The sequence below is a fragment of the Rattus norvegicus genome, chromosome 9, assembly GCF_036323735.1.
Source record: "Rattus norvegicus strain BN/NHsdMcwi chromosome 9, GRCr8, whole genome shotgun sequence".
Lineage (NCBI taxonomy): Eukaryota > Metazoa > Chordata > Mammalia > Rodentia > Muridae > Rattus > Rattus norvegicus.
In genome coordinates this window covers 18804865-18817338 of record NC_086027.1, presented here as the reverse complement: position 1 = coordinate 18817338, position 12474 = coordinate 18804865, and the positions used below count along the sequence as shown (strand labels likewise).

Sequence of the window (12474 nt, the reverse complement as noted above, 5' to 3'; positions counted from 1 at the left end):
GAGGTGCTGGGAACTGAAAGTGGGTCATTCACAAAAGCAGCCAGTGCTTTTACTCACTGAGCTATTTCTCCAACACCCTTTCCTTCCTTCCTCTCTTCCTTCCTTCCTTTCCTTTGTTTTCCTATGATTAAAATGTGAAGATTAGAATCAATCTTTTGTTTAATGAGTTAAATTATCATTGCAATTTTTTTAAAGACAGTTTCAGTGTGTAGACAAATCTGGCCATACATCATAGACATCAGCCTGCGTGTGCCTCCCAGGTGCTGGGATTGAAAGCTTGCACCTCCACGTCCAGCACAAGAACAATTTTTATTGGCTGCTTTGGTGTATAGGAGGACACTAAGACTTGTTATCAAGCATAAACCACACCAAGTTTCATTTTCTTCACACCACCTGATCTATGAGGTCTAGTTAAACCAGTCAAGAATAATACAAAGGAAGACGCTAAACAGAGACAAAGAATATTTTTCTGGTGTGAAAACATACTATGTATTCAATTCATCCTACAGACTAGAGTCTCCCAGAGGGTATAGGCTTTACTGGGGTTCTTCATGTAAATCTTAAAAGTTAAGCTGCTGACCAAATGTCTTGTTATTAGAACGTAGGCTCCCGGGGAAGGAAGATGATTTCTACAACGGACATCTGCTCTGAGCACCCACCTGCCATTTAGAAATGGTGGATTGGTTTCCATGCCCCTGCCTGTGAGGGTCAGCAGGGCCTGCAGTGTTGATTTTTAAGCTGCTGGGAGGTAGCTAGCACCACAAATGTCCATCCCGCTTGGTTAGTTGGTGGAATTTGCCTCTCTTGTCTCTCAGTGCTCCGTCCGGGACAAATACCCAGGGGAGACACCAAGAGCATCTTGTTCCTAAGACTTCCTGTAGATGATTCTTCCGTATTATGTCGGGACAGCAGCTTCCTTGTGATGTAACTCACGTGCCCTTCATTCAAAGAGCATCATTTAGTGGACTGCTGAGGGGCTCACTGGGTACCAGCCTTTGCTTCTGAGCCAACGGGCCTGGGTTTGGTCCCCAGACTCCACGCAGTGGAGAGAGCCCACTCGGGTAGACTTGCTGCACCTTCGCCTATGGACTGTGGTGCACACAAGTGTGCACACACACAAGTGCACACACACAAGTGCACACACACAAGTGCACACACACCCACACACACACAAAATAAAGCCCTGTAGTAGAATTTGCTGATGAATAAAACTTAGTAGTCGTTAGAATAACTTCAGCTGTCAGTAACCATCAGTTAATTTTAGGACATTTTTGTTACTCTTGAAGAAGTCCTTGACTGTATGCAACATTTGCTCTCCATTTTCTGTCTCCATTTTCTCTCACTTGCTGTCAGACACTAATCCACTTTCCCTACTGATTGGAAATCTGCTTGTCCAAACATTTTGCATAGACAAGGTCTTATAGTATATGACATTCTGTGGCTGGCTTCTTCCGTCTAACTTGAGCTTTAGACTTAAATGCATTCTTTTAAATATATGTATATATATGTATATATATGTATATATATATATATATATATGGAGATGATGTATTTGTTTATGCATCAGAGTTAGGTATGAAAACCTATTTGAATCCATATTTAAAGTCATTGCCTACTTTCCTTTCTGTATTTATGTGTGTGTGACTCTGTGTGTGTGTGTGTGTGTGTGTGTGTGTGTGTGTCTGTATGACTCTGTGTGTGTGTGTGTGTGTGTGTGTGTGTGTGTGTGTGTGTTTCTGGAGGTCAGAGAAGTAAGTTCTGTCCCCCATGTGGATTCCAGGGATTGAACTCAGTTTCTCAGATTTGGCAGTGAGCTCTGTTACCCTCTAAGTCAACTTGCCAACCCCATTGTCTACTTTTCAACTGGCTTTCGATATTGTGATATATTTTCTAATGTGCTGTGGCTTGTAGACTTAATGTCAATTCCCTTACAAGGTAGATGATTTGAAAGACAGTGGGGCCTGGGAGGCAGCTCAGCGGCTGAGACTGTGCTGCTCTTGCAGAAGGCCCGAGTTCAGTCCCCACCTGGCAGCTCCATCGGATTTGATAGCTCCTTCAGATATCTGTGTGCATCGGCATCTGTGTGCCCACACCCGTGGTCTCCACTCATGCACACTCACTGTTTATGTGCATATGTACAATTGTAATATGTTTCCCCATTTTGTTCCTTTTCCTAATTCTTCTTTTTCCTCTCTTCCATTGAATAATTCCATCACTGCTGTTGGAAAAGAGTCAACTGTGCGTTGAGAGATGGCTCTGAAGCACTGCTCCCCAACTGCACACACCTATGTGCAGGATCTGATTCTGGCCTCAGTTTGGTTCCACTCCACACCTTTCTTCATGTGCCAGTATTCTGCTGACCTCATTACTTTAGCCTTGCATTTAGCTGCAGGCGGGAAGGGTGGGTTTTCACATTTGTCCATATTGTTTTGACTATTACATGTCCCTCAGTTTCCATAGAACTTTTATGAAGGCTATGTCCACTCTGGCAAGGAAGTAGAGAGGGACAGCGACAATTCAAAACATTAATATTTTTCCTCTTCTTCAGCCATGAAGCCTATGCCTGAGGAGATGCCTAATGTTCCTTCTCTGCCTTATTCCCTCGAGGGAAAGAATCTCTTGCTGACCCCTAAGCTAGGCTGGTGGCCAGCAAGCTCCTGACACACTCTAGGCTCCTCCCACTTGCCAGAGTTACAGGGGCACACATGGTCACATTGGCTTTTTATGGGACTGCTGGGAATTCAGAATCAGGTCCCCATATCTACAACGGAAGGTGCTCTGACCCACAGAACCCCTCACAACGCTTCCTTCAGTTGTCTTTCATCTCCGTTTAGTGTGGTGTTTTAAGTGTAACACTCCCTCATGGGTTCCAGTGTTTGAACACTTGGTCTGTGTGTTCACTCGGACGGTGCTGCTTTGTGGGCTGGTTTGGGATGGCCTTGCTGAAGAGAACAAGGCACTGAAGGGCAGGGTTTCAGAGTTGCAAGTATCACCCTGCTTCCATGAGGCTCTCTGCTTCATGCATTCAGTTGAGGATGTGAGCCCCTCAGCTCTGGTCACGATGTCTGCTGCCATGACTCTTGGCCTTGATGGGCTCTTCACTCTGAAACTGTTAGCTCAAAAAACCTATTCCTTCTGTGAATTTATCTTGGTCAATGGCTTTTTAATCACAGAAACAGAAAAGTGACGAATGCATGTAGCCCCTCCCACTTAGAGAAGTCAGTTCTCTATTGTGTGGCATGTTCCTTAAATGACTTAAATGTATCTCTCCTGGTTACACAGGAGCATCTGTCTGTGTGTAGAGACACCTTCGATATCTGGGAGTTCACATCTCTGTCTTAACTGCCACTCACTCCTCATACAGAGACTCAAAGCCAATCATACAGGAGATAAAAAGTCCTTTTCAAGTCCTTTCCTAAGTATGGCCTTCTAGCTCTTCAGAGGTATTAACAAGGGTCTTTTCAAAGTATCTCGCTGTCATCGTCAACAGACTTTACAAGCATTTGGCCATATTTAAGCTCAGCTCTCTGGTATTACCATGTCAAATGATATGTATGTCAAATATTTGCCTGCAGCCAGGCTGCTCACCGTGAGGGCTTTGAGTCAGAAGACACTCGTTCTGCTGTCTCAGCATAGCTTTGCTGAGAACCAAGGAAAGAGTAGGCTGGGGAGGCTTGTGAGGGGTTCCAGATCCACACTGCTTCTTCAGCCATGGCTGAGCTGTGAGGTTTATGGCTCCATAACCTCCAGGCATATTGTTTTTAAAGTCTTCCTTGAGGCTGGGGGGAAAGGGCTGGGACTTCTGAAGTTGGGATACCATGGAAGTCCCCTGTTTCTACTGAGATTGTTTTTTAAAGCATGACTTGAGTTGTTGGTCATGGTGAGACAGCTTTCAGTGTAATGACGAAGTAGACGTTAGCACTTTTGCTATGATGTCTTTGCTCTTATGGATAGATAGAAAATGGATCTTAAAGGACGGTAGTTAGATCACCATAACTCTCTTTATTTTCCACTTGTATTTCCTTGTGGGATAGATGAGACCCGAAGCGCATGTCAAAATGCCTGGGACACAGTGAAGAGGTTGATTTAGGATGAGGAGTTTTAAGTAAAGGAAGTGGACATTTACCATTGTTCCTTTGTTTTCACTGGTGCAGTGAGATGTGTAAGCCTCTGTAGCTGGTGGGAGTAGGTGGGCCACAGCAGACCATGGTAAGGAATCACATGTTCAGACAGACAGGGGACTCTCTGTGTGAGATGAGACTTTGCTACACAAAGATCAGATGATTGTTCAATGAGGACCCATGGCCCAGTCATTGCTCCTCATAGGTTGTGTCTGGGTTAAAATGGGAATGCTAATTTGTACTCATATCCTTTGCTTTTTGTAACTGATAATGCCTCATAAACTATAGCAATTCTTTCTGTTAAGAGTTGGTGCAGCGTTTAAAGTCTGCTACATAAAATCATAGACCTCCATTTACTCAGCACATCCACGGCAGGAAACAGTTCACATCCAAACAATACTCAGATGAGGCATCTCTGTCTCCTTGGTGACTGAGTCCATCGGGGGAAGATTCAGTAAACAATTCCATGCATCATGGTACTCACAGCCCCTTACAAGCTGGGAATGTCATCAGTAGATAGTTCCAGTGCGAACACAAAGTGTTGACCCTCAGAGTTGCAGTGCTTTCCCCACTCCCTGTACTGTCTATCCAGTTCGCAAACCATATTCACACTCTGCACAGAGCAAAGCACCTTGCGGAAACACACGGTTGTGAGATTTCCAGCTATGTAAGATGCTGAGGGCTTAACTGACCTCTTCAGAATAAGCTCTGGGCAATGCCTGTCTCCTCTCAAGATCACTTAAGGACAGGTCACTCCTAGTGGAAAGCAGAGTGAGCTCAGGAGTGAACTGTTGGCAGAATCTCAGCAGCCAGGGTAGAGCAGGATGCCCTGTGCAGATGATGACCAGCAATCTCAGAGGACCCGTCCACTGAATCCCATTTGGAGATCAAGGAACACCTTGTGGCAAAAAGATAGCAAAACTGCAAAATTTTACTGTTCTGTGTTGCACAGATAAAAGGCCTACTCTCTCCAGAGCCCACAGCATGCAGAACACACTGTTACAAGCCCATCTTACAGGTGGTGGTTTGAAGGCTTCTTTTTTTTTTTTTTTTTTTTTTGGTTCTTTTTTTTTTTTCGGAGCTGGGGATCGAACCCAGGGCCTTGCGCTTCCTAGGTAAGCGCTCTACCACTGAGCTAAATCCCCAGCCCCTGGTTTGAAGGCTTCTTAAGACCACTGTGAAATCATAGGATTCTATGCTGGGCTGAAACAGCATACATGGGCCAACATCTTCCACCCAAGAGAAAGGCAATCCAAGGAAGGTGGAGGAGGGGCCTCCCCAGGACTTTCTGTTGTAGGCACTAAATAGAGAAGTAGATCCCAAGGAACACAGTTGGAAAATCAGTGTAGCTAGGAATGTATGGCTACTGGTACGAGTATTCATCAGGGGAGTTACTCAGACACCTTGCCGAATCACTAGTGTTTCACTCTAAGTCTAGTGTAGAAAACCTAAAGACACTATTAAGATGCTGGCCTCCATTTGCGTGGCATGTCCTTCCCTAGAGAAAGTTGTTGATAGCTGAAGATTCCTGGATTGAAAACTAGTCTGCCCGTCAGGTCAGGGAAATGACTCAGTGGGTAAAGAGCTCACCACAGGAACCTGAGGACCCGAGTTTGATCTTCAGAGTCTGTAAAAGCTGAGCCCAGCAGCATGAGGAAGGGATGTGGAGATTTAGGAAGATGCCTCCATATGTACTCCTACACGGGCACAGGCGTGTCCATGCATACAAAATTCTAGCTGGGTTGCCACATCAATATTCTGCAAATACGAGTCTATTTCAGTAGTGTCTGTATGGGTGCTGTTCAGTTATGAGTACCTAATATCGATGCGGGTGTCCACTCACCCATTAAAGTGCTGTCCTTTCTTCTTGCAGTACCTTGGCAGGTTACAATGGCACCATCTTCGCATATGGGCAGACGGGCAGTGGCAAGACATTCACCATCACAGGCGGGGCTGAGCGCTACAGTGACAGAGGCATCATCCCGAGGACCCTGTCGTATATCTTTGAGCAGTTGCAAAAGGTAAAGGGGGAGGGGAGGAGATGCCATAAGGCATTCTGTACTGTGCCTGCTCGGGGATGTGGGGCTATAGAATTCCTCTGGCTTTCATCGTTAAAGAAAGGTGAGGATGTTGCCGGGATGTAGAAATTATGAAGGTGCTTCTCTTGTCAGGATAGGACGACGGCAAAGGCTGAGGATCCGTGTGCGATGCCTACAGGGCTTAAAGGCAAATGACAACTTGTGGTAGAGTGGGGGTGGGAATGGTGGATGCTCCTGTGTCTGGCATGTGGCCCTGTGTGTGAGGTGGTGTAGCAGCTGATGTTGGAGACCCTCTATTGCTCTCCACTGATTATTTTTTTGAGACAGAGTCTCTCACTGGACCTGAGCTCATTGATTTGACTGGCCAGTCGGTGATTTCTGGGGATGTCCTTCCCTTCCTCCTAACCCAGCATGAGGGGTGTCCACCTTATGCCAGGTCACATGGCTACACCACCACATCTAGCTCTTCTCATGGGTTCTGGGGATCTGAGTTCCGATCTTCACACGTGCACAGCCAGCACTTTGCCCACTGAGCCATCGTTCTCCAGCCCCCTTATGTGGATTTTTAATACAACAGTTATCATAACTAGCAAACATGGCATCTTTATTCCCATTTCATAGTTGGAAAAACCGAGCCTCTACTGCTGTGTTTTTCTCTGGGTCCGCAGCTCTGTAGGCAGCTGCTTCCTTGCCTCGCCTCCACGTCCTCTCCAGCTCACATTGGCTTTGTTTTGTTGGCTGTGTTTAAGTCCATTTCCTGAGATGAGTCACTTCACGTCTGTGGGTTTCTGCCTGCATTTTCTGAAAGTAAGGACTGAACTGCTCTGCAGGCTTCTCTGTCTCCCGTCCAGCTCCAGCAAGTCCCTGAGTTCTGTATAAATGTCTAACCGGGCTGTTGTAACAGTCACTGCGGAATTCCCTACTGAGTGCTATTTGCATTTTGAGTCTCGAGGACAGGAAGAAGTTGCTGAGATCTGCATAATTCTAATTGCCATCCATAAAGCAGCAATTACCCATTAGTTCAGCTCCTCCCTCAGTGGCCCAAGTGCGCCAAGTCCATGTGCCAGAGAATGTGGAGGGGAGGGCTGAGTGGAGGGCGTGCCTCACCCGGAGCCCTCCTCACTTCCACGTGTGTTCCTGACACTACCTGTCTGGCCTGGCACACACACGTCACAGGCAGGGGCTGTAATTTCCAATAGTTACTGTTGCCGTGGACCAAAGTGGAAGGCTGTCATCTTCAACAGATGGGCAGGGCTGTGTAGGCTGTCAGGGTTCTGAGGCCATGTGTCACTGATGGCATGTGATTTCTTGTTCCAATGTCACAGAGCTGCTGTGAGGGGACAGAATTATGGTATTTTAAGATCTTAAGCTAGAAAGATGGCTCAGTAGTTAAGAGCATGCCCTGCTCTTGCACAGAACTTGAGTTTTATTCTAAGCGTGATCTCAGTCTGCTTACAACTGTCTATAACTCCAGCTCCAGGGGACTCGATGCCCTCTTTCAGCCTCTGCAGACACCACATTCTCATACACATACACACACATACACACACACACACACACACACACACACACACACACACACACACAGACAATTAAGAATAATAAAAACAAATCTTTGAAGTTCTTGGCACACAAAGTATGCTTAGTTCATGGTCATTACTACCATGCAGTAATAGTCACATATGCAAATGTCTGACAATTGTTCCCACACTCATGAATATTCATATGTGTATATGTGTCCAAAGGATACATGAGTTTCAGAAAACCTTTTGAAGCTCCCAGAGCCAGTGAGCCCAATTTCCTTAATCAGAAAAAGTAAATTCTCTTCTAACGGTTTTGTCTTCTAAAATATTCTCTGTGGCTACCAAAGATCAGCTCTGGAAGTCCACCAAGCATCCAGAACACTGACTGCCTACCTGTCAGGGTTGTGGGGAGAGCCCTCTGACGTTGATGTCGCTCTAATTCGTTGGTTACTTCTGAATAACTTCAAGTAATTTCCCGGGGTTGGAGAAAGTCCACCAGACTAACACACAGACAGGGGAACTGGCAGGGAACAGTTTCTGCCACGGGCCACATCACATTTGTTGTAACACAGAGAATTGTGCTAAAACCAACCTGGCAACTTAAAGAGCCCATGAAGTGTGTCTAGAAAAAACAGACCGAGCCCAGAGGTCCCTGCTGATTGTCTCAGACTGGAGAACTCATTGCAAGACTAAGGCCAAGTCTTTCTTCAAGACAAACCAGTGCATCCTCTGCGGTGAAAGGCCTGTGAGTGGCGATGCATTTCCACTGGGTTTAAAGGTTCAGTTTGCTTCAGAAAGCCCTTCTCCTTATGTTGGGGCATCGTGAGGCTCAGACTGTTTGGGGCAGAAGACACATGTGTTACATTATAGTCTGGCAACCCAGATGCTGACATGGACCAAGAAAGGTAGCTGGCCACATCACTCAGTGCGATCTCAGTAAAGCTGCAGGAGAAATGGAAACTGGAGAAGCCAAACACACTGTCCTTCCCCCAGGCAGTGGGCCTGCCATTTTCCTGACTCAATCCTGCTCGTAAAGAAGAGAGTTCTCCATTGCAGATGATGGTGCAAGTGCCCTGTTCTCTTCTCGTGTCCTTTCTCTTTAAACCCCTGTGTTGTTTTAGCTGCTTCCATTGCGGCTGTGATGGAATAACCAACAAGACTGCTAGAGGTTGATCGTGCCTCACCGTTTGAGGCAGTAAGTACACCATATGGGAAGGGCATGGTGGTGGGAGCATAACATGGCGGTCAGTCACGTCATGTCCCCAGTCAGGAAGCAGAATTACGACTGCTAGTGCTCAGTCCCTTCCTCGCTTCCCTCTCCTGATTCACTTCAGGACTGCAGCCCATGGGAAGGTGCCATCCACATTCAGGGAGGGTTTTCCTTCTCCAGTTCTACAGCTCAGGAAACCACTGCATAGACATGCCCAGTGTCTCCTAGGTGACTGAAAATCTCAAGTTGACTGCACAGATTACCCGTCACCCTTGTCATTTAGTGGTTTCGAGACATGATATTTGAAAACAGTTATCAACACCAGTGACAGTGACAGAGACAGAGGCAACCGCCCCAGTGGTTCCTTGGTGCCTGGGTATTTTGGGTAGGACTTGAAATGTAGACACTCCTCTCTCATGGTACTTTTGCAAGATCCTGTGTTATTTCATAAATCATGATTAGCGTGAGACCCTGTTAGGAGCAGGACTACTCTTGCAGAGGATGGAGTTGGAGGTCCAGCATCCACATTGGGTGGCTCACAACTGCCAGCTCCAGGTCCAGGGATCTGATGCCCTCTTCTGGCCACTGTGGGTACCTGCACTCATGTGTATATACACAGAGTAAATTATTAAATATTTTTCAAAGAATCTAAAATTCCGAGTAGTGGGAAAGTAAAGGAAATGAATTATGGTCAAGGATGGAAACTTCTTTGCAACCAATGTCTTTGCTCTCTCATGGACAGACTGTTCACAGGATGTAAGTTTGTTTTTTTCTTAGTAGCCTTGTGTGTGTGTGGGGGGGATCTGGAAAGTTAAAAAATAATGTATTGTTCAGTTCTACAACCAACTTGGCTCACTATATTTTATGTATAATGTGGAACCAATAAAACTAACAGACTGAAGTTACTTGTAATCATGGATATTGGCTATTACAAGAAAAAAACCATTCATGCAGATGGCCGCAGCAACTCGAAAGTGTCACGAGCTGCAAATCTAAACCATATAACATGCAATGGTATGGGAGGGGTGCTGTGAGCAGAGTCGGGAGACAAACAGCGCTCTCTCTCCAGCCAAACAGTTGTTTTCAGTCATTAAACAATGCCTTCTCCTTCCCCAATCAGGACAGCAGCAAGATCTACACCACACACATTTCTTACTTGGAAATCTACAATGAATGTGGCTATGACCTGCTGGATCCAAGACATGAAGCCTCCAAACTAGAAGATCTGCCGTGAGTAGCTAACAAAGAGCAGCAGGAAATGGTTTTCAGATGCTCGTTTCCATTGTTGCCTTTGAAATGGGCCGCGCTTCTGGTCTCGATCGTAATTAGCAAATACCGGCTAGCAACATCTTTCCATAATGGGCAGGCATGATAGGATCTCGGATTGCTCGAAACTCAGGAGAGTGCAGTGAGTGAACTCAGTGGGCACTGGAGATTGGGGGCAGCACTTCACCCCTGCCACAGGAAACCCATGTATTCCTTTAATCACCCCCTTCTTCCAAAAACATTATTCAATTTATGCAGCAATAAGATAATCTGAGAGAAAAATAAAATTGGAAGTTTTCCCTCAAAATCCTCTCTGCTGTCATTAGAACTGACATCCGTAGCCCTTTGATCAGATCAACACCAGTTGTTTGCAGTGAAATGCAGTCTTCAGATCTGTCGACAGCCGACAGCCGATGCTCCCCTGCCAGGGGTCACACAGCCCTGCTGTTTGTTTGAAAACCGGCCTGAGTTGGAGGAGCAGTGGGTAATCATCCGTGTGCTTCTGTCCAGGTGTTTATGTACCTGAAGTTGCCTATAGCCGAGGAAAAATGTTTTAAATGTTTCAAAGATTCATTTTGTGTGTGTGTGTGTGTGTGTGTGTGTGTGTGTGTGTGTGTGTGTGTGTGTGTGTGTATGTATGCACGTGCGCACATGAGTGCAGATACCAGGGGGAGCCAGAAGAGGGTGTCTGATTACTCGGGGCTGCAGATACAGTGGCTGTGAACTGCATGGTGTGGCATGGGTGCTGGGAACTAAACGTGCGCCCTCTGGAAGGGTGGTGTGTGCCTTTGATTACTCAGCTGTCTCTCCATCACCCGCATATATTAATATATTTCTTATAAAATACTCTGAAACCATTTAGAAATACCTAGGAAGTTTTGGTGAAAAGGAGTACATGCAAGTTTTATGTTCAATAGCCAAGTTATTCAATTAGTTAGAAATTGAAAAGATAGAATAAAATAGTTTATGATCCATATACTCTTTTTTTTCCCATCAGAGAGTTTAATTCAAAAAGATGCTTTAAACAGTTAAGTGTTACAGGGAGCTGAGTAAACGCTGACAGAGAATGGTAGGCCCCTCCCAAGCACCACATGCGAAGCATGGCCTTGTAAAACATAACTGCTTAAGCCAGATGGTGAGTGCCCTGGCTAGTTTATGTCTGCACAGCCAGAACCACCAGAGAGAAGCCACCCTCGATTGAGAAAATGCCTCCATAGTATTGGGCCATAGGGAGTTTTCTTTTTTCTTTTTCTTTTTTTATTAATCATTCCATTTGTTTACATGTTAAATGATATCCCACTTCCTGGTTACCCTCTCCACCAACCCCCACCCCACATCTGCCCTCCAGCCTCCCCTTTGCCTCTATGAGGGTGCTCCCCACCCACACTCTCCCCCCCATCCCTCCAGCATCCCCCTAAACTGGGGCATCAAGCCTCCCCCAGACCAAGGGCCTCCCCTCCCGTTGCTGTCAGGAAAAGCCATCTTCTGCTACATATGTATCTGGAGCCATGGATCCCTCCAGGTACGCTCCTTGGTTGGTGGTCTAGACTCTGGGAGAACTGGGTGGTCAGGCCAGCCTATGTTATTCTCCCAATGGGTTTGCAGTCCCCCTCCACTCCTCCAGTCCTCCCACCAGCTCCCCCACCAGGTTCCCTGAGCTCTGTCTGATAGTTGGCTCCAAGCATCACATCTGCATTGGTCAGTTGCTGGCCAGGCTTCCTCAGGAACTGCCACACTAGGTTCCTGTCAGCAAGCACCTCTCGACCATGGCAACAGTGTTGGGTTTGGTGTCTGAAGGCATGATGGGGCCTCACGTTTCCATGGTGTCTTGGACCTCCGGTGGGCTAGCCCCAGTTCCTCATAACCCCACCCCCACTATATTTTTGTTCAATTTCCTGACCCTCTCACATCTCCAGATCCTGATGCTGCCACCCTTATTTCCTGTGCCTTCTTCCTCCCTCCCAGGTCCCCCCTCCCTCCACCTCCCACAATCGGCCTGTTGCCCCCTCATTGCAGGACTGAAGCATCCACACCCTGGGCTTCCTGCCTTCTACATTCCACATGTTCTGTAGGTTGTCTTATGGGCATTGTGGGCTTTGGGGCTAATATCCACTTATCAGTGAGTGCACACCACGTGTGTTCTCTTGTGTCTGGGTTACCTCACTCAGGATGACGTTTTCTAGTTCCATCCGTTTGCCTGAGAGTTTCATGACATCATCGTTTTTAATCTCTGTGTAGTACTCCACTGTGTAGACGTACCACATTTTCTGTGTCAGTTCTGCTGAGGGACATCTGAGTTCTTTTCAGCTTCTGGC

General features: G+C 46.5%; 1 protein-coding gene across 1 annotated transcript in view; it reads left to right on the top strand.

Moving 5' to 3' along the window:
- The window catches only part of Kif6 (kinesin family member 6), a 296865-nt gene that overhangs the window by 53451 nt on the left and 230940 nt on the right, over window positions 1–12474 (top strand). Inside the window, exons 4-5 of the mRNA XM_006244480.4 lie at window positions 5995–6142; window positions 10014–10123. Coding sequence (XP_006244542.1) covers window positions 5995–6142; window positions 10014–10123 — 258 coding nt within the window. The remainder of the gene's footprint in view (window positions 1–5994; window positions 6143–10013; window positions 10124–12474) is intronic.